Here is a 22,160-nt window from a genome sequence, read left to right as displayed (position 1 = left end):
AACATTTTTGGGGGTAATGGACTTCCTGTAAACCAGCATTTATCACCCTTGCTGTGTATGCTGACAGCCTCCTTCCTCTTATCTGCTGCTGTCAAAGCAAAGGAGGAACATTGGGAGCCTCAGCTGTCCCTGCAAGTCACAGCCTGTGATGTCAGTGACATCTCAAGTGTGTTTTGGTTCGCTGGCGAACGCGTTGTTCACAGAAAGAATGAGAAGACAAACAGCCGTTATTGTAGAGGTTGTGCTTTTGAACCTCTTTGATTTTCTCTGCTGCCACACTCCTTGTGAAGTACTCTTAGGGGTCATGAGTGAACCCGGCATCGAATTTATTTCGATTTCTCGAGGTCTTTAACCCTGCTCGAGTGGATGAGGTAACCTGCGGGTTCAAAATCAGCTTCCTTTGCTGACTGAGTGTCAAAGTCAGACAGGTGAGACCAGACAAACCTGATTAAGAGCAGCACAGTTTGGACAGCGTTGTCAACCTACATGAGAATTTCTTAAACATCATTACCTGAATGGGATGGTATGTATAGGGGCTAAAAATATATATTTTTAAAAAGGACAGTGAGTTAAGTGCAAGGTTTAAAAGGGATTTCACAACTAAGAAAACCAAGCAGCTGTTTTTTTTTATACTTTTAGTGGACTTGAAAGGACGCCCAAAAAAACTCAAAATGAGTTGTATAGTGGTGTGCTATGACTTACAAATCGATACTCACCCACTTACCCCCAACCACTTGGGGCAGGGCTGCCCCTCCCTAGCCTGATTTCATCAGAGGAAAAGGAACTTCTTCATTCCTGCTGTCTGGAATCTGGCATTTCCATATTGGTGCAGTTTTACCAAACTGAGGGACTGCATGTGCCTTTTAATGTTATTTAATAACCAGGATGGTCATACAGGTAGAAAAATGAACCTAATGCATGTGACTTTTTAAACTCTGTGAAACAAAGAGTGTGTTCATCGCTATTTACATTTAGAAAGTTCAGAAATCTGCAATATGAAAATACACTTTGACACAGTGCAAAAAATGTACCTAAAATGTGTCTTAATACTGGATTATTATTACTAATGAGTTCACCCAGAGGATGAACTGCTAGAGCTGATGAAGGTGGGGTTTCTTTTGCCTGTTTTATAAACTCTTGCATCTCTCTGATCCAAAAGAGCTCTTCATATTTTATCTGATTATATTGTTTTAATGGAAAGGCCACAAGTAGGAATAAAACAACTTTTTTACATTTTCCATCTAATCAGCCCTTCAGGCTTATTCCTGCAGCAACACTGACACCTAGTGGTACTGTGTTGCTGGCATAACAGACTGTATCTGGTCAGTAAAATAGCTTTTTCTTTAATGTGAGCCTCCACTTCATCAGCCTGGTTTTTAAATCGACCTTGAAAAAGTGTTTCTGTTCTTTCAAATGCTTTAAAATGGATAAAATACAGGGCTGTCACATCAAAAATATCTGTTTTTAAATAGTATTGTCATCTTTGTAGGACCCAGGCTGGCATCTGCGATCCTGCTCAGAGCACGGCGGCAGATCAAAAGAAGGAGCCCAATCTGGATGAAGAAGAGAAGGATCTCAACACCAGGAAGGTAAAATAAAAAATAAAAATAATAATTTCTCGTTAAAATGTGAATAATTAACAGTGTTAAGATATAATGTAGGTGCACAAACCAATAAATCTGTAAATGAGTCTTATTTTTAAATATTTGCCTAAAATCCCAGCAGCAGAAGGTAAAACTGCCAACTGTTTTCACATTTCTCCTGCTGTCCACCAGGTGGAGCTGTGTGAAGCTCTTAGGAGCAGCGTGGTGGCTCTGAAGCGGGAGAAAGAGGCGCTGTGTGAGGAGCAGAAGCATCACAAGGCGCTGGGGGATAGCATCGACACAATGGTGCAGGACCACCTCAAAACCAACGAGAAGGACAAGTACAGCGTGTTCATCGGTATGACATCAGAGTGATGCTGTGACAAAAAGCAGAAATATGTCATTTTCATTACACTTCCACAGCAGATAGGCTTTAAGGGACCCCAAGTTTCAGACGTAAGTATTTCTATCTTTAGTGGAAAGAGGCTTAATGACCTTGGAGAATAAATAAACAAATATAAAAAAAATATAATAGGACCTAAAATCGAGCCTTGTGGAACACCGCAGGTAATATGAGCTGCAGACAAGGAAATAGGTTCTTTCTAAAAGGTAAGAAAAATGTCTTTGACCTGTTTGTTGTTTGCAGGTGATCTGGAGAGGATCGTGAACTTGCTGCTGTCTCTGTGCAGCCGGCTGTCGAGGATTGACAGATCTCTGCTCGCTCTGCAGAGAGACGGGCTGTCGCCAGAAGAAGCGGCTGAAGAGAGGGTGAGACATGCAGAGTCCACCTGCCTGCATCACACCTGCAGTTCTGTGATTCAGGCAGTAAAACAAATGGGACAGTAACTAAATTCAATTCATTTTAGGTTTAGTTTTGCCCTTCATACGGTGACAGTTTTCCTCCATATACCTTTAATGTCTTTGGCACATTGACACTTCAGTGTCTGAAGTGTCTTTATACTAAGTGCCTGATATCCAGATCAAGGTTCTTGGGGGTCAAACCATCTCAGACTGAGTTATGTGATTTATTAGAAGTATATGTAGGCATGTGTGAAAAGAATAATAGAGAATTAGATTTGGGGAAATAAATATGGATAAATTCCAGAAGAGGTGAAATGACTAAAATAAAACAGAAAATTAAGTAAGCAAATGGGAAAAGTAACACAAAGCTAAACTGAAACAAGATGGTAAATTTCTGCCAGATTTTATGAATTAATTTCTATATTTATTTACATTTTTGACTATTTTAAATACATATAAATATTTATCAGAATCCTGATATTGTCAGTTTTGGTCCTCTATAGGACCAAAACTGACAGTGAAAGGGACTTTAACTTTTGCACCACACTATCTGCCTCCCTGCTGTTTTCCTTATTATTTGTTTCCCTTTACCTGCATGCTTTCAAATTCAATAGTCACAGGAAGACAGTCCAAATTATATATAAAAAAAAGTTTCTTCATTTTTTTGGAAGGTCTGTGAATAATTGTGTTTAATAACCCTGATCTCAATAGTGTGCAGTTCTGCTGTATGACTTAAGCCGTGTCTGTATCATCTCAGATATTAAAAATAGTCCCAACAAAGATTTCAGTCCCAAATATTTTGATATATGAGAGTTTATTTCAACCCCTTTTTCTGAACAAAGGAGCACACAGGAAAAAAAATGAGCTTGAATCAGTGAAGACAATCGATGTTTGACTCTGTTAATGTTTGCTGTATCTTTATCTGCTCTCACCCGACGACATAATAGGTCTAAACTTTTGAGTCAACTCAAAGATGACATATTAACTTTTACCTCGTGGTTATCTGCTGCCCTGGCCTCAAACTCAGACCAATTCTGGTAAATGTGTTATAAAAGCAGTCAGTTGTGTTCAGTGGTTGTTTTTTTAAGAAGATCAAACAGTTGATTTTATACATCTTATCGGTTGTTTATGAATACTTTAATGAGCTTTTTTTTTTTTTTTTTGCAGTCACGTTTAAGAACACTTTGTAAAAGAAAGAAGTTTTCCCATCTGTAGCCACAAGGGGGAGCTGAAGTACTATCCACTTGTTTACCCAGTGCCACTGTTATAAAGTACATGGTAGTGATTTAAAGAATTAAGTCGCAATGTCTTATTGCATTAAGTTCATTTCCCCAGGTAACACAAACACAGCAGTTATTAGAGACAATTTCTTTGTATAACAACAGTCCTCTCAAAGCATTTGGTAAAGATAAGGTAAAGACTGCAACACTGGAAAGAAAACCCCAATAATCAGGAGATCCACTGTGAGCAAGCACTTGGGGACTGTAGGGAGAAAGAACTCCCTTCCTTGTGGAGAGGCAACAAATAAACAGGAAAAAATGCAAGCTACAGGAGAGCGAGGACGAGCATTATTGGCATGTGATTTTGAAATATATAAACAAGATAAGATAAGATAAGATAAGATAAGATAGAACTTTATTAATCCCTCGGGTGGGTTCCTCTGGGAAATTCGACTTCCAAAAAAAGCACAGCAACGACCGAAGTTACAGTTACAGAATTGTTATATATATATATATATATACACACACACACACACACACACACACACACACACACACACATATATATATAAATACAGAGACAAATATAAATAAAATATACAAAGGGGATAAATAGAATAAATAGGAATAAAAAATAAAAATACAAGTGAATTGCACATTTCAAGTATTGAGTCTATTGCACTGTTGACTATTTACAAAAAGTATTGCACAAGGTATTGTACAGTGAGGTGAAGAGGCACTACAGCTTAGTTGTTCCCCCCTCCTTTGTCCTCCTGTTTCCCCTCCCTCTCCCCTCCAGAGAGGAGTTAAACAGTCTGATGGCGTGTGGGACAACGAGTTTTTAAGTCTGTTAGTTCTTGTCTTGGGGAGAAGCAACCTGTCACTGAACAGACTCTTCTGATTGTTTATGGCCGTGTGCAGAGGATGCCCAGCATTGTTCATAATGTCCATCAGTTTCTTTAATGTCCTTTTCTCTGCCACTGTCACCAGAGTGTCCAGCTTCATGCCGACCACAGAGCTAGCCTTCAAAGAAGATATATAGATGTATGTGTTTGATATATGTGTTTGTTTTCCTCTTCCTCAGGACTCCCTTAATCACAAGCGCTCTCTCCTCCTTCGCCAAACCGAAGACGCTCGAGAGCTGAAGGAGAACCTGGACCGGCGGCAGCGCGTGGTCCACGCCATCCTGTCCAGTTACCTCAGCGAACCCCAACTCCAAGACTACCGGCGCTTCGTCAGCACCAAGCCCTCCCTTCTGATCCGCCAGCGACACCTGGACGACCTCATACGACGGGGAGAGGAGCAGCTGACGCGATTGGCCGAGAGCCTACCAGCAGAGCTGGCAGAGGCCAACGGCTGGCCCGCAGCAAGCCCCGTGCCCTGCTCTTCTTTGTTTCCACCACTGCTTCCACCCGCTGCAATTATAAGCCCTAGCCACGTGGTCAGATCTACCACTGTGACATCACTGTGACATCATGAACACGAAGGACAGGTAGCACCATAAAAACTGAAGGAGCTTTACACGAAGGATGCCCCAAAACAGGCTCCGCCCATTTTGAATTGACTATGCAGACTTCACACATGAAGAAAAGCCTTTAATGTGCCTCTTTCTGTTCACGCCTGACTGCACATTAGGCCTCTGTTCACCTCAACGCCAGCAACTAGACAATATTTCTAACCACACTCTGCTGGTTGAGTGATTTTAAGGTCAGAGGATTACCAGGAAAGTTTATCATCAAATCCTTCAAAGGACATTTCCAGCATGGTGGATGATTTTCTCCATTTTTTTAAACACTTAGACCTCTTCTGCTTTTTTTTGGGGGGGGGGGGGGTCTTGTTATATATATCCTGCTTCAGTGATGGATTAAACATGGCCAAAGTTTCACTTTCACATAGGTTTTTCTACTCTGGGATCTGTATGGTGTCATAAAGACGGGATACCCAGTGTTTCCCACACATATCCTTCTTACCCATTTCTCAGTTTGTACTTCCTCACCTCTTCTTCTTGCATTTTAGTTCCTTCCACCAGAGAACCGAAAAGAGAAAGTGAGGAAGAGACACAAAGAAAGGGGAAGAACAAAATGAGGCACTGCTGCTTTAAAGCGTTACACATGAAATGTGGCATATAGTTCATACTGATGTATTTTACACAGCAAGCCTTCATTTTCTTATCAAAAAAAATCCACAAAAAAAGGAGTGCTGGAAGTGCAAGTAATGCGAGGTAGATGAAGAGACAAACAGGACTATTTATACACACTCAAATGTATATAGTCCTGAGGCACAGGTGGGAACAGTCACACACAGGTGAAACTCATGAGTGCAGGGCAGGCAATCTCAAAAGTGGAAGTAAAACCACAACGAGACACACAAAGACACACAAAAGACAGACGTAGCTTCCAGGTTTAAAAAGTAATGTCAACACACAAGTGCCTTAAAACTGCTGAGACCTGTGTAAACATTTTCCTGATGAGTTTATGGGCTCAGTCAAAAAAAAAATCAAAGCTTCAAAACATGTGACACCACGGTGGCTACAGAAAACGGGTCATAGCCAATTACATAAAGAACACTGAAGCAGAAACACATAGAAAGAACAGGAAAATAACACGCTGGATTTATGAATGAATGCTTCAGTGTGGAGCTTTCAGGCATAAAACACTTGTGTATCCTCACTCTGCTCTGACCTCCAGATGTTTTTTAGAAACTGGGACATTCTTCAAGATGGTTCTGTTAGACTGATTTCCAGGTCAGGGCAGGAGGAGAATGCACAAAATAGAGCAATGAAAAACCCTGTAGACTATGTGTACTCAGGTTAGGGTTAGTATAGTTAATATACCATCCATGGTATAGTTACTAGTGGACAATCTCCTTGCTTTTCTATTCTGATTTCATTCAGCTGCTTCTCTGTAAAGGGTGTTATCCTTTGTTTAGATGGGCTTAAACTCCACCACCTGCAGTTGTTGCAAGAGAAAGAGCTAAATCCACTTGTTACAGGCAGAGTTGCCCCAGTATAAGACAAATAAAGATTATTTTAAACTGTGAATTATGCAAAGCTACTCTAGTAGAGCCCAAGAATAAATCATATGGAGGTAAATTAAATATTACTACACTGGAATTGTCCTTTAACTGACTGGTGATACTTTCAGGAGCCTCAAACATTCAGACCTTCCTCCATGAGGTCTTTCTATCTGATAGCTGGTGCACGTGAGCAGTTATCTCCCAAAGAGAAAGCACCACCATCTTTAAAAGATCATCATCTTCTCCATCTTTCCACAGAGCCTGCCTCACTCTCACATCACCTTAACCTTAATGAACACCAAAATCAGAGGGACTATGATCTCGTTTCACTGGACAGAAAGCAAAAAAATCCTGAAGACGAACTGTAATCGTCACTGTCATGTTAAACTGTAACACAACTACTGCCACTGCTGTCTGCACATCTGCAGCTTGTAGCACTTTGTAGCAGTCCCACTGCTGTTTGCAGCAGAAATCACACTGACCCATAAACACTGTCGTATGCCTCTCATCAAGTCTGACGCTTCACCATTCCAAAGACTTTCACAGGCTGAGATTTCTTCCAGATTTCATCTTGGTTCAATTTTGGACTTTGGAGGGGGTTTTTATGTCAGAAATGTTGCCAGCTACAGTAGTCACCTTAAAATCCACTGATTTCCAACAGATATCAACTTAAAAAAGAATAATCGGAAAAATAACCCAAAGATATTTAACTTTGTGGTGCTGAGAAGAAGCAAACCTTTACAGTTGAGAGGTTGTAATGTTCTAACTTTCGGATCATTTATAGAAACATTTTCAGTTCCAGGAAACCTTTAAATTAACAATATGTTTCCCACTATGTAACATGACATTTTATTTTAATTATCCTTCTTTCAGAACGACTTTCAGTTTCATAGAAAACTGAGAAACATATTTTTAAACTCCTTTCAGTCCAGCTCTCTCAGAGAAAAGAAAGACCCACACTGTAAAACCTTTAGATGCCAGATTTGCCTGTGCATCAGTTTCTTCTCTTATCCATCCATTCATTCGTTTTCTGCCACTTATCTGAGTGCAGGCTGTGGGAGTAGCAGTCTGAGCTCTCCTCTCCCTAGCCCCCTCCTCCAGCTCTTCTATTAGCCAAGACATCTAATCTCTCCAGTGCATCCCGGGTCTGAACCAGGCCTCCTCGCAGTTGGACATAACATAAAACACCTCATTTAGGTGGAGGAGGCATCGTAGTATGTCATTTAACCTCAGCTCTTTCTCCCTCTCTGCCTGATACTGAAAATACCCGTAGCCTTACTCTGTGTCGAATCCAACATCCCTGTGCTGACGTTTTGACACAAATTCAACTGGTGGCTGTTTTTTTTTAATTGTTAATCTAAAACTGTCAGGATGTAGGACCTGAACTTTTTTGGCCTTTGAAGCCAGGCGTCCCTGGAAAAATTTGAAATATGAGTTTGGTTACTCACTGAGATTATTTCTCAAGCTGTGTTTACACACGTACCTGAACAGAGATGTTCAGATTTAAAACATTATGGTGGTAAAACTGACTTAAAATTGGTGGTGTGTCCCTTTAATTCTGTTTCAGTTGACCCCACTGACTTCTTACTTAAATAAATTTAGGTAATTTTTTTTTTTTAAACACAGAAAATGTGTTGTCAGGTGAGTAAAGTACAAAAGGAAACAAGTGCAAAATGGTGACCTTTTTATTTTTAATCCTTACATTTTTTCTTTGTTTGATACATTTTTGTCATATCTAGGCTTCCATAGATCCTCTGTGACTCATTGGAGGATCAGGTTTATAAACTTTTCTCACCTTGCTGTATAACAGGCACCATTTGGCTTCCCGTCCCTTCATACAGACTCCGAATGGTTTCATTTCTGCAGTATATGATATTTATTTGCTTCTGATCAGTGGAGGGTTTTTGACTTTTATTCCACGCCTACGTGTTTAGTTTTGAGAGCACCTTTTAAATATTCTCCAAGCAGTACAACACACACACACTGCCGCATGCCCTCCTCTATAACCCCAGTTGTACTGTTGATTACTGTTTATTTTCAGAGGCACTAAAGAATATCTCGAAAAGATTCTGGTTTATTGTTGAATGAAATTCAATGTTTGTTTTCTGAAAGACTTAAGAACAATAAATAAAAAGTAACAACTTTTTTTTTGCTAAATAAATGTTTTTGTAAATACTATCAGACTCTTTCTTCTCATCCTGTTGACCTGCACACACGCACACACATATAGATGAATATCATCACTGCAGTGGAAATAAAGTTAGAAAGAATCGGGATATTTAAATGATGTAAAACAGCAGCAGGCGAGCTCTCGGACCTTTTACAGAAACCTGCTGAAGTTTTAGCGCTTCCCTGTCTGCAGTGCTATAAACACATGATTATTATCACGGCTTTACTGCACATTTGCTTCCTGAAATAGGAGCTCACATCTTCACTTCATTTAGATCCTCAACACACATCCGGGTTACCTGCGGGGATGCAGCAGGTGAGAATGCGGTTAAATACCTGGGGTGGGCGGAGTTTATTCTGGTCTGACAGAAACAGCTCCTGACCTTTGGGACTAACAGGGCGGGAGAGAAAGAGAGGAGCTGCATAAGGCACTAATCGGAGCGCAATGGCCTCGGAGTTCACTCAGGACGCGGTGCTGGTGTTCCTCCAGAGCCGCGGAGGCACAGTGAAAAACTCCGACCTGGTTCTGCACTTCAAAAACTTCATTCGGGATCATGCGGACCAGGACCGAAACCGAGAGCTCTTCAAGAAGTTCGTCAACTCCGTGGCCACCGTCAAACAGCTGGACGGAGTGTCTCATGTGATCCTCAGGAAGAAGTTCAGAGGATATGTCCCAGGTAAGGGGGATGAAGTGGGCTCCTCCGACCCTCCGTGCGTCCCGGTCGGGAAGAACGCCGAAACTGCCGCTCCTAACAAGCCGCGACAGAAACCGCAGCAGAAAGAAGCGACTGCACCCGCCCCGTCGGGAGAAACTGCAACGAAAACAATCCTACTTGTGGCTGGCCTCGTCCTGACCAACAACAACAGCGTGCAGGAGAATTTAAACCTGAGGCAGCAGCAGGTACACCAGTCTGTACAACCAGTGACAGCACAGGTAGTGAGTCACAGCCCACAGACACCACAGCTGAAGACACCAAGTCTGCCCACGCCTCCTGCTCTCGATCAGGCTTCTAAAGTGGGGCAGGGGCAGCGGAGAGTGGGTTTTGGTCCACCTCCTGGTGTCACACCTGCACCTCCTCACAGAGCAACCAGCCCAGGGTCAGAGGTCCTCACAGGGCAGAGGCAGCCAGAAGTGGGTGTTCATGCTCAGCGTGCCCCCCGACGGGCGGGAAACAGGCCAAGCTACAAAACTGCTGTGAGCCAAGATGATGAAGAGGAGAAAGAGGAGGAGATCACAGTGACGCAGATTTCAGCAGGAGGAACGCGGCCCCCGAGCGCTCTGCTCAATGCCCCGGGGAGGGTCACGCCTGCTCCTTCTTCAGGCCAGAAGAGTTACAGTCAGGGTACTGAGGGGCAAATGCTCACCCCTCGGAGTCCAACTAGGGTCATTCCGAATAACAGCAACTTTGACCTGAGACAGCAGCAGGCACACAGCGCACCTGACCACTCTGTGCGACCAGTGTCAGCACAGACGGTGAGTCACATCCCACAGAAACCACAGCTAAAGACACCCAGTCTGCCTACACCTCCTGCCCCAGATCAGGCATCTAAAGGGGGAGAGCTGAGAGGGGGTTTTGGTCCACTTCCTGGTGTCACACCTGCATCTCCTCATAGAGAAACCAGCCCGGGCCCTGAGGTCCTCACAGGGAGGAAGCAGCCAGAGGGGGATGTTCACCCTCAGCATGCCCACCGAAGAGCAAGAAACAGGCCAAGCTACAAAACTGCTGTGAGCCAAGATGATGAAGAGGAGGTCATAGTGACGAAGGGTTCAGCAGCAGGAGCGCGGCCCCCTAGTGTTCCACTCAGTGCCCCGGGGAGGGTTACGCCTGCTCCTTCCTCAGTCCAGAGGAGTTACATTCAGGGTACTGAGGCCCTCAGAAGGGGGCCCCAGCCTCCAGAAGGTGGTCTTCATCAGGAGCCTCCTGTGCCTCCACAGCTCACCCAAAGGCGTTTGAAGCACAGACAGAGCTATAAAACTGCTGTGAGTTATGATGAAGATGACGTAGAGGAGGTCCCCATGAGGCGAGGTTCAGGAGGAGGAGCGTGGCCACTGAATGTGCCGCTCGGTGACACAGTGAGGGCCATGTCTTCCTCATCGCCATGCATCATAGACACGCCTGCACCTTCATCTGTCCCACAGATTTACATCCAGGGCGCTGAAGGGGAAAAGCTCAGCCCTCACTATCTAGGTTTGAGGGAGGAAACTGCAGGCCCTAGGCTGGAACTGGGCGAGACCACCAGACGCAGCCTGCCTTTGGAGACGGCACTCCACCACAACATCCAGCAGGGCCACCAATACTCACCACTCTCAAGGGAACCCAAACCAGGGACCAATCAGAGCGACGGACCGTTGATGTCGTCCAGCCACAGCAGCATCTACTCGCCCTCGTCCGCTGGCGGCTTCCACAGCACCAAGTGGCCGCCGTCTAACTCCACCAGAGAATTGGGATGGACCAGCAGCTCCTCGGATCTGCAGATCAGAGCAGGTACGCTAGCAGGTCTTTTTGTTAATGTTAGCTGGTTAGAAGCTTGTCAGTATTAATCCACCACTGAAAATGGTCCCCCATCAAAATCACTCTTTCCCCGGTCTCAATGACTCCCCCTGACTTTGTCAGCGATAAATGTTCTCAGGAGAACCTCCTCACTGTCATACACAGGCAGAAATGTGGAAACTAATGCAGAAAGTAAATGAAATTAAATGAATATGTCAAAATAAATGACTACTAAATCAGTTTAAAAATCAATATAGCTGAAAGTTCAATACAAAATAAAATAAAGAAATATCAACTTATGTCACAGTTTATAGATTATTGCCTCTATTTATTTTTAATATTAATTTTGGTGCATTTAATTACATTATGAATTTTCACTTTTCACTGGATGAAAAAGTCAAGCTCTTATGTGACACATGAAAAACTTATATGTATGTAAACAAGCATCTAGATCTGTGTATTTATTCATTTATTGATGTTTAATTTATTTCATTACCTAATACATTTGCTTTTGTTTGTTACATTTTAGAAATTATTATTGTAAAATTACTCACGGCCACTTTATTAGGTACACCTGGGCCAGACCCTTCAGAGCTGCTTGAATTTTTATTGGCTGAGATCGAAAAAGGTGCTGCAAACTTTCCTCAGAGATTTCAGTTCACACTGGCATGATGACATCACACAGTTGCTGCAGAACTGTCAGTTGCACATCCATGATGTGAATTTCCGATTTCACCGCATCCCAAAGGTTCTCTGTTGGATTGGTCTGGTGATGAGTGAGGCAATTTGAGTACAGTTATATATTAGAAAATGAGTTTTGTGACACGGTCCATTATCCTGCTGGAAGTATCCATCAGAAGATAAGAACATTGTGGTGATAAAGGGAAGGGCAAGCAATGCTCAGGTAGGGCATAGGGTTTAAATGAAAATCAGTTGGTACTAAGGAGCCCTAACTGTGCCAGGAAGATATCCCCCTCTAATTTCATCCTATTTTAGTGTGCCTGTGTGAAGTTTCTTTTTTTCTTAGCTGATGGGAATGACTCTGGTTCTGCCGCTGCTTCAAGGTTTGACGTGTCTGCATACTGCATACTTGGGTTGTAACATGCTGTTATCTGACTTACTGTTGCCCTCCTATCAGCTTGAAACACTCTGGTCATTCTCCTCTCACCTCTGGTATCAACGAGGCATTTTCACCCAGAGAACCGCCGCTCACTGGATATTTACTCCCACTAGATCAGCAGTTATTGAAATACTCAGACCGGCCTCGTTCAAAGTCGCTTAAGTCACCTTTGTTTCTCATTCTGATCCTCAGTTTCATCTTCAACAGCTCGACTTTACCGTTTCTACATGCTTAAACATGTTACATGCTGTACTTGATTGACTGATTAGATGTTTGTATTAACAAGCAGTTAAACAAGTGTGCCTGACAAAGTGGCCGAAGAGTATATTAACACAAACAAGTGAAAATGATAGATTGTCCTTCTATTTGTTACAAAATGTTACTATACAAATCATATTTGATCTATATCATTTACCATAATCACAAGGGGATGTTTTATTTTTTTTTTAATTAAGTAAAGACTCCTGAGCTAGTCATTCATTTAGGCCATTTAAGATTCTGACAGTTGTGGTCCTCCATACTGTTCAATTGGTAGGAGAAGAGTAAATTTAAAAAGAAATTTAAAAAAATGATCAGCTTAATAGTCAGAAGTGATACTTAATTTTTTTTAAAGCTTTATTTATTTAATCCAACAGTCTTTTATTTATTTAAAACTTAAAACATAAAATAAGTGATTATAGCCTGAGACACACTTATGGGGCTTTTAATAGTACATTTTCGCAAATTGATAAGAAAATGATTACATTTATTATATTTATGAATGACAGATTTTTGTCAGTTTTGGTCCTCCATACATTTTAGCTACGTCAAAGTTCATCTCAGTAATAGAGTCCAACTCATGCCTGACACATAATGAACAGTATGTACTTAAATAAGCTGGCGTCCTTAGTTTGGGTTTCCTGTGTATGCACCTCTGCCCGAGGTTCATTAAGCAAAAGTGGTAATCCAGCTGTTGACTTGTCTCTGTAACATTTCCGTGAAAACAGGTGTGCCTGTAGGCGTGCCCAGAATCCAGGGAACTGTCAAACAAACCAAAGAGGGTATGTCGGACTCCATGATGAGTCGTGCTGACACTAAAATAGTGCCTTGGCATCGCTCCACCGGTCAGCTCTATGACGAGCAGGAGCCCTCAGCTCGTTCGTCACCGCTACGTCGCTCCACTGACCAGCTCAACGAGAACCAATCCTCTCCGGGCCGAGTGGCGCCGTTTTATCTTTCCACAGGTCTGACCCGAAGTTTAAGTTCCCTATTCACTTCTAAGCATTTAAAACAGCAGTTTCTGTCCTTTATCAGCCCTGTTTTTCATGTTCAAATTGGTTAATTGGAACAAAATTTTAAGTAACATCTTTTCAAACTTGCCTTTACTTTCCCACCTGCACCATAACCATCGCCTGGTGTCCTTTATCGCTGGGTGGGAATCGATGATTTATACCACACTGAACGCTTCCCTCTGTCTAAAAGGTGATCTCTGTGATCGTGAAGACGCAGTGTCAAGCGATGACTCCGTCTCTTCACCTTACCTGCGGCAACGCCCTGGTGCCACCAACCGGATGAGCACCAAACAAAGGATGTCCCTCAGCATGGGAGCCGACCTGGACCAGATTCTTCAGGGGGAGGCAAGGGAAGGAAGAGGAACCGAGGAGGCTCGGAGGAGCCGCCTCCACCGGATTTCTTCCTCGCTCAGCCTCCGCCACAATCTGTCGTGCTCCTCATTATCATCCTGTTCCACGCCGCCTCGAAGCCACAGCCTCGCCAGTCTGGACGAGCCAAAAGGAGAAAAGATGAATCTATCTACAGAAGCCTCGCCCTCCTCCAACCACCGTGACAACCACGGTCGACATGTAAGACTTATTAAAACTAACAACTGTGATTAACATAATCACAAGTATTAATTACTGTTCACCTGTTCATAGGTTACATGCTTTCAGCATAGGTTATTAAACCTATACTCTCCTTTTGCCCCACACATATCATATAATACATGATGAGGCTTCATTAATTAAAATTATGTGCTCCTGTCATCAGTCGCTGGTTCCTTTGGAGCCGAGGGAACATACCTGGCTGGTTAAGGCGGCGGCGGGCAACTGGCCGGAAATCTACACCCTCTTCAGAGAGGAACCGTCCCTCCTCAACAAAAAAGACTTCATCTCAGGCTTCACTGTACTGCACTGGATTGCCAAACACGGCGACCACCGAGTCCTCAACACTCTAGGGTACGCAGCAAACTTGTGACCTATAATTAGGAACGTCTGAAGTACTTGTGCGGATTAGTGCTAGTTTTGTCTGCTCAGGTTTAATAGTGGAAGGTAGACCAGTGACCCACTCATGACTCTCTTGTGTTGACAGCAGCGTTATAAAATCTTTAATGTGTTTATTGTTTATAGATGATAAATGGCACTCATCCATCATCCATTTTCGGTTTCAGGTATGGAATTGAAAAGCACTCTCTTACCTTCGACGTAAACGCCAGGTCTAACAGCGGTCACACGCCTCTCCACATTGCTGTCATGCATGGTCACAAAAACATCATTCGGTTGCTAATCAAGAAGTTCCAAGCTAATGTGAAGCAGAGAGACATGGCAGGTAAGAGACCATGGCAGTACCTGAGCCTCGACGCGCCACTGGAAATGTTCCACTTGCTCGCAGCGCCGATGCAGGACGTTATGTCAGGAAAGAAAGGTGTCGAGATGGCAAACACCAGCTGGGAGCAGCAGCAGAAGCAAAGCCGCCACCTGCGTCACCATGCCTCCTCAGCTTCAAGAGAGAGCCCGCTGACAATTGCGAGTAGAACGAAGGTGAAACGGGCAACCTCACTCGCTGCGTTGCTTAAACACAAATCGTTAATACGATTTCAAGCAAATCAGGTGAACTCCTCAGCTTAAACTTCAGGGTTAAGCTTGTTTCAAGAGTCTTGCAACATGGAATAGTCAGAACAGCTAGCTGGTCCGCGGGTCTTAAAAACTACCAAGACAGAGATTAAGAAGCAGCTAACTGTTTGTCACACTTGTTCCTTTGTCATATGCTTGGGCACCAGCAGTGATTCTCATACAGTAGTGAAAAATATTTCCTTTCCTGAAACCAGCAAAAACTGCCAGAAACTATTAAAAGAACAAGCCATGCTGATTAGGCCACTGCATAATTCACTTTAATATAACTTTACAGTGTTCACAGTAGCAGTCAATGTTACCACCTTATTAATTATCTAGCTATTTAACACAGAAACAAGTATTAAATAGACACAATGACATGACAATGACTGCATGACATCATGTGAAAAAACCTCAATACCTGCCTGGGGAGCGGTTAAACCTCTTTTGGAGAAAAAAACTCAACACACCCTCTGGTGGTAATGCTGGTAGTTCCTAAACACGCATTTTTAAGAATGATCTTGTTTTACATAAAGAGCAGTGGCATACCAATAATCGCCCTTTCTTTCAGTGAAACTGAAAATATGCAACAGGATAAACAGGATTTCTTCACAGTGGATATATAGAACTGCACATTTTCAGGGTATGTAGGACTTGACTGCCTCCTCTCTCCTCTGTGAAGACCTTTCTGAACTATAAAACCCTATAAACAGATAAATCAGCTCTTTCAACAGCAGCTGTGAGCTTTGCTTTTAAAGCCTCATTTGTAGGTCCTTTTCTGCTGTTGATTGTTGGAAGCCTCTCCAACTGGATAAATATGCCGTATAATATTTCACCACTTCTTATTATAACAAAAGAGAGATTAGTTTTTTGAAGGCCAAAACCTTGAGCTCAGGCCAAACAACTGCAATAAAGAGAATCATGAGTTTCCATGGCAGACTTTGAATGCCTAACAAGAGATTGTATCACAAAGAAGCTGAAATATGATCTAAAGAATGCGATTGTTTAAGCGGGGATCTGATCTGCGAGCGCTTGACTGGTTTTCAGCATGACTTTATTATCTTGCAGTTGTGACAGGAGAACATACAAGGTGTACGTTTACAAGCTGCAGGCTAACAGGAGAGACAGTTCCAGTTTCAGCCGTGATTCATTTACTGATACTTATTTAGAGTTTGGAGTACACACCGCTGCTTTGTTAATGTCTGTTTTACATTCCTCCTGCTGTTTACACATCATCCATCAGTTTGTTCAGTGATTCCCCCCCCCCCCCCCCCCCCTCTTTCTTTTAACCAGTGTTTAGTGTGACTTCATAAAGATATTGTAGACAAATCAAGAATTAAAGTCACTCGGAAAACAACTTGTGAATTAGATTGGCACAAATTAACTGCCTCCTAGGGAGTATGCATTTGTGTTGTTGATATGAACCCATAATAATGTTTAACAAAAATAAGCACATATACCAAAATGTCAAATTCTTCCTTTAGCTTACAACTTTGTCTGTATTTTCTGAGTGCCAATAATCTACACATTTAATTAACATTTGCATTATTTTTTCCACCTTTTTAATTTGACTGTTTTCATGTTATGTTGTTGTCAACATCTGCAGTTTGGTTTTCAGTGGTTGCCAATTTTGACTGGTGACCATTGGCTTGACATAGCTACTGGTAGTCAATTTAAATTACTAATGTCACTTGCTAATGCTAGTCTAACATGACCACTGGCTTGAGGTGGGTAAGGCTATTTAATGTCAGCTAACTTTGGCTGTTAGCTTAGTGTTATATTTGGTTGAAAAGGTTAAAATTGGCTATTATCAGGTCATTTTGATTACTAGCCTAGTAATGACCATTAGCTTGAAATTGTTATTGCTATTCAATGTCTGTTAATTTTGGATACTAGTCTAGCATGACATTAACTTGAGGTGGCTAATAGTAGCTGTTGTCAGCTAACTTCAGCTGCTAGCCTGATATAACTATTTGCTTGAGCTGACTACTACTACTAGTTGAGCTAATTTTGGCTGACCCCAGGGTTTGATGCGACCATTAGCTTCAGATGGCTAATACTTGCTCATATATTCATTAGCCTGAAGTAGTCAATAACAGTTAACATTAGCTAACTTTCTCTCCTACAGTCCCTGAAAAGCTTTGAAAAGTTGTACTTTTATCTAAATTTACACTTTTCTGCATTTGTTTATACTTTTGTCACAGTTGAACTGAAGTTGTAGCTGGTGGATAGGGGACAAAATTATTATTATTATTATTTTTTATATTAATTACTGTGACAAATTATAATCAATGTCACCACTTTGTTTCTTTTCAGTTTATCAGTTGTCAAAGTGAGACTGATTATTATTTTACCCAATTTCTATCGTGAATATGTAACGTTACAAAAAAACAGATTGTATGAATGAGTGAATGTTAAATGTGAAAAAAAAGTTTACAATTATCAAGTAAACATGTAAAATTTGTACTGGACATCTTTGACATTTTGCTATATGTGCACCACCACCAAGTATCACAATTTCTCTCATAAACACTTTGTGTTACACCCTTTTTAAATGCTTCTTAGCAGACCTTCCAGAGGAACTCAAGAAACTATTCAAGAAATTAAAAAAAAAAACTGATGGAGAATTTGTAAAATGCTGAGGAGGAATTTGAAGTTGAGGCGGTGTAAAACATGTAAAAGCACAAGTATTATCCTTTCACAACCACCAGGGTACATTACATTTGACTGTTTTGTTTGTAAATTTGTCTGTTGTTTACTTTGACAGATGCACATTATATTTTTAATGCCACTGAATATTAAATATGTTTCACAGTTGGATATATGTTTTTTGTATCTATATTTGAAAGGCCTGATGAAGGTCGAGTCTGAAATGTTGCAATTAAATATAAATTCTGCAAGTCAGATCGCATGCTGGAGTGTGTTTGTGAAACATTGGTGTGAGGGTTTCTGTTTCTGTGTTTCAAGACTGTTCTTCATGCTTGTGGGCATGTTCAATCCTGATTTGTTGTGTTTTTGTTGTGTTTGGGTGGGTATGACTGTAATGGGGACTTGAAACCTGCTTAACAGTCACATTATGCGGACTTAAAGGAAATTAATATTAGTCAGGGTTCAGGGTGCTGCTGTTCTTGTAGCTGTAAAGGCAATTTTTTTAAAATCCTCTTTGAGGATTCAAAACATGACTTTTAGATTATGTAATGTGGGTATTTCAGTAGAAAGAAGTGTGTATGTAAGTGTATGTGTGGTTTTTGTCTGAACAAGCTCAGCAGCAGAAAGTCCCTTCCTATATAACCGGTCTGACCTGTAGCATTATTCCACTCCATTTCAGTGTCTCATAATACACCCAGCTGGGATATGTTATTGCCAAAGTTATTTACTATAAATTTGTGAAATCATGCTCCATTTGTCCTTCCCTACGTCATTCCTGTTTATCCAAATTTAAACTCAGCAAGTGTGTTGGTGGGGACTTGAGTAAGTTTGGTGCTAAGATTGACGTCATTTGGATCAGTGGTACTTTTATTTTGACAAAATAAACTCACAGGCATGTTTCTTCTTTGACATTAATGCATTCCCAAGCTTTTCAGCCCAAAGTTTAACCCTCAGTGAAGTGCCAAATCCTTACAGTAAACCTAACCTGTGAAAAATGAAGCACACCCCATGATTCAACAGCTTGTAGAACCACCTTTAGCAGCAGTGACTTAAGTAATCATTTTCAGCTTTCTCCACTCCCTCATCAGCAGCCAGGTCCAGGAAGAGGAAGATGGTGGAAAAAACAGAAACAAAACAAAGGGAGAATAAGTCCACCAATGCCAGAGAGACTGAAACAGTGCGTCTACCATGACGCTGTTCTGCCCTTTGATGTGATGAAGTTACAAGAACTCAGAGACTAACCGAGAGCTCGAGACAATACAGGGAACAAAGGTTAATGGCCTGTAATGACACCAGAGGCACAGAGCACACGAGAAACAAAAGAAAACCTGGGGAGGGCCCTCGTTTTAGTTTGGACTTGTTTCAAAGCTGCAGGTTTACGTGTGGGAGATCTCTGTTTGAGCTGCTTCCCTTTTATCTGTGTGCATACATGTGTAAAAACTAATCCGTGCAGCCTTTGCTCTCACAGCATTTTACAAAGTTCTGATTCTGGGACAGAATATAAGCTGGGCGGGGGGAGTGAGGAGGGGAAATCTCTTAAATATGCTGAACCCTTTTATTCTGGGATAATCAGCTGAAATAGTCTTAAGTTTTAAGGGATCAAGAACACAGTCCTCTGGGTCTTTTTGTTCCTAATATCTTGTTGCACGTGTTCTGAATGTTGTTTTCAAACCGCCTTTGTAGTTTATGTCACAGGTTTTATCTTTGCAACCTGATGAGCTAGGTCCTGCTGATACTACACGCTTTAGTTGGTTGTGCAGAAAGCACGTTTTTTATTCTTGAGTCAGTCTGCTGCCATGTTTGCTACAGTTCCAGCTGTGGAAAATTGAATATAGAACATTATTCAGTCTATTTGTGGATATATCATCTGTTAATAGATCTTCATTCCTGGTTTCTTTGAGAACATCTCTGGCTGAAGCAGATGGCACTCACTTCATCTGTGTTGTCCAGAAGAGTCAAATGATCGATGAGATGCTCTCCTTTTATGTGAGCGTGAGAGACGGTAAGAAAGATCACAAAAAGTCAGAGTTAACAAAGAAGGTTGATAACCATGGTGGGGTTTTAGGTTGGTTCCATCAAGCCAGCTAACACAAAGAAAACCTGTCTTCATCTTTTAAAGCACCTCAGTTTTCTGCACTTTATTTTACTTTCCCGTCTCTATTCACCCCACCAGCTCATCTTAAATCCTGAAACCTCCCCTAGCTATATCAAGTGTACTAATGGACAGATAGTTGATCCAAGATCTCCTAGCAAAAGCTTCCCTGAAGCAGACTCAGAGCTTGTGATTTATTACACCAACGGTACCTTCTCTGATTATCCCATAGGTCACCATATATTTAAGAAAAATGGACCCTTTTCCCATTTTAATGTTTACCATGTCAGTGCGACCCACTGGGCTTTGCTTTTGAATGTGGCAAAAAAAACAAACCCAAAATGTTCAGAAACAAGATGACGATGGTAGAGGTTACCTTTCAAATATATCTTATACTTTGATTTTTAGTGTTGAAACGACATCAGGAGCTCGCCTTACTGCTTCTATAGCAAAGCCAAAGATCTCCGACAGCTCTGGGTATAACACTGTCCTTTTTTGCAGTTTGTGTGAAAGTAATCTGGAACAAATGGAAGACACAGCACATGCTCAGTTTCATATTCTTTATTTACTGGTGCCGTGGTGCGTTCAGGGACCTGGCATGGCCACCGGCAACTCCTACAGCAGGAACAACAGAGCTTTTTTTCATGAAGGAAAATATACTGAACATGAAGGGATTTAAAAAAGCAAACCAAAAAAAAAAGTGTTTTAGCTTTGAACATCAAAGCAAAGAGAGTCACTCAACTCCAAAGAAAAAACAGCTTAAAACACATATCTGTCTATTAATTTTAAGCAGCCGCTTAACCAAAAAACACAACTCAGGTTTGGGATCAATGTAGCTGGATAACAACATGTTAGCCAGGATAAGTTAAGTCAGAGTTGTTTTCTTTTTTTTATTAACTCTCATGCATCACACCCAGATTGTTTTCTTACTTTTTCAAAGCACACAATCCACAAATAGCTGCTTTTCGGGCCCCAAAAAAACAGTAAACGAACGTTTGGTGGCCGAAACACGCGTTCATTCAGTTGAGTGTCACAACAAGCTTGAAAGGAAAATAAATGTTTATATTAGCATCTTTTTAACAATCAGATTTTACTGAAAAAAAAAATAATTCCCCCCCAACAGGGTGAAAAAACTACAGATAATCTACACAAACCTTCATACGGTTGATTCAGACTCTCTATGAATATGTTATAAATAGGCAGAGTGAGAAGGGACGGGATAAAAGTATAAATATATGAAAATAAAGACAAATATAAGGTGACAAACAGACGCAGGAAGTCAAGTCTAGGGTTTTTTTTTTTAGTATTTTCTACTTATAATTTTTTAGATTCTCATGTTTTGTGTTCAACAAATAGAATTAATAAGAACAGAGTAGCAGCGGCAGGTTTTTTAGTTTTTGAACGTTTAAATATTTTTTTGGGGCTCTGTTGTCCCCGCTGCAGGGGATGATGGGAGCTGACTGCAGGCCACCCGAACAGCTTGGCATCACACCGAGTTGGGAGGGGGAGGGAGAGCGGGACGGGGGTCATTTCACCGCAACCAAAACAGTCTTAACCACTAACATCATCTTCTTTTTAGCGGCAACTCTGAATGGCAACTTTCCCTTCGGAGCTGCTACTTTTTACTCAGAATCTCTCAGGCTTACATTTTTTTTTAGTCGGAAAGATTTATTTTTCTCTTCCACGACAGTTTCCTGAAAACAGGAAGATGATGTTGGCGTACAGGCGATTTTGGCAGACAGCTTCCTGTTTGGTCTCTAGGAGGCGCTGGCTGGCTGCAGAGGCGGGCAGGGGGAGGAGCTGCCTTCCTGTCGAGCTGGCAAAACTCCTCCTCCTCCGGCTATTGGCGTTTTTGCCCCTTCCTGGACGGCGGTGGTATTGGTGGTGGTGACGTCTTCGTTGTAGAGACGTTTAATGCCATCGTAAAAATCATCCACCTCCATCTCCTCCACCTGGACAGGGAGAGAGATATTTATTGCTACAGCTACTGATTCCCATATTCTGCTTATTTTCAGCTCCATATTTTTATTCTAGGGTAGCTTTGCATGATTCAGAGTTCAGAATAAGCCTCGTTTGTTCCTAGCTGAGCCGCCCAGTTCAGCCTCTGTTTGAAGCAGCCTCATTTAACTGCATTTCATCTCCTTCGAACTAA

The 22,160-nt window shown here is 41.8% G+C and overlaps 3 protein-coding genes across 5 annotated transcripts in view; 2 read left to right on the top strand and 1 right to left on the bottom strand.

Annotated features, from left to right (window-relative positions):
* The window catches only part of shroom3 (shroom family member 3), an 82,422-nt gene extending 73,628 nt beyond the window's left edge, over positions 1-8,794 (top strand). For both annotated transcript variants that reach the window (XM_080875380.1, XM_080875379.1), the window contains exons 23-26: positions 1,490-1,589; positions 1,776-1,941; positions 2,230-2,351; positions 4,689-8,794. In XM_080875380.1, coding sequence (XP_080731506.1) covers positions 1,490-1,589; positions 1,776-1,941; positions 2,230-2,351; positions 4,689-5,075 — 775 coding nt within the window. In that variant the 3' untranslated portion in view covers positions 5,076-8,794. The remainder of the gene's footprint in view (positions 1-1,489; positions 1,590-1,775; positions 1,942-2,229; positions 2,352-4,688) is intronic.
* A 116-nt stretch (positions 8,795-8,910) lies between these two features.
* sowahb (sosondowah ankyrin repeat domain family member B) lies at positions 8,911-18,595 on the top strand. Its single transcript, XM_080875381.1, has 5 exons — positions 8,911-11,274; positions 13,387-13,623; positions 13,862-14,241; positions 14,426-14,613; positions 14,826-18,595. Exons 1-5 carry the CDS (start codon positions 9,234-9,236, stop codon positions 15,280-15,282), a joined length of 3,303 nt encoding a protein of 1,100 aa, XP_080731507.1. The 5' UTR covers positions 8,911-9,233; the 3' UTR covers positions 15,283-18,595.
* Positions 18,596-20,556: 1,961 nt separating this feature from the next.
* The window catches only part of ccni (cyclin I), a 30,876-nt gene continuing 29,272 nt past the window's right edge, over positions 20,557-22,160 (bottom strand). For both annotated transcript variants that reach the window (XM_080876568.1, XM_080876567.1), the window contains exon 10: positions 20,557-21,960. In XM_080876568.1, coding sequence (XP_080732694.1) covers positions 21,766-21,960 — 195 coding nt within the window. In that variant the 3' untranslated portion in view covers positions 20,557-21,765. The remainder of the gene's footprint in view (positions 21,961-22,160) is intronic.

This window comes from Rhamphochromis sp. 'chilingali', assembly GCF_963969265.1.
Source record: "Rhamphochromis sp. 'chilingali' genome assembly, chromosome: 2".
In the NCBI taxonomy this organism is placed as follows: domain Eukaryota; kingdom Metazoa; phylum Chordata; class Actinopteri; order Cichliformes; family Cichlidae; genus Rhamphochromis; species Rhamphochromis sp. 'chilingali'.
Note: the sequence above shows the minus strand (reverse complement) of the source record. Positions and strands in the feature narration are given on the sequence as shown.

Coding starts and splice junctions, on each gene's coding strand:
- sowahb (XM_080875381.1), top strand. CDS start 9,234: ATGGCCTCGGAGTTCACTCAGGACGCGGTGCTGGTGTTCCTCCAGAGC. Junction 13,624..13,861: donor GCCGTTTTATCTTTCCACAG/GTCTGACCCGAA, acceptor TCTGTCTAAAAG/GTGATCTCTGTGATCGTGAA. Junction 14,614..14,825: donor CGAGTCCTCAACACTCTAGG/GTACGCAGCAAA, acceptor TTTCGGTTTCAG/GTATGGAATTGAAAAGCACT.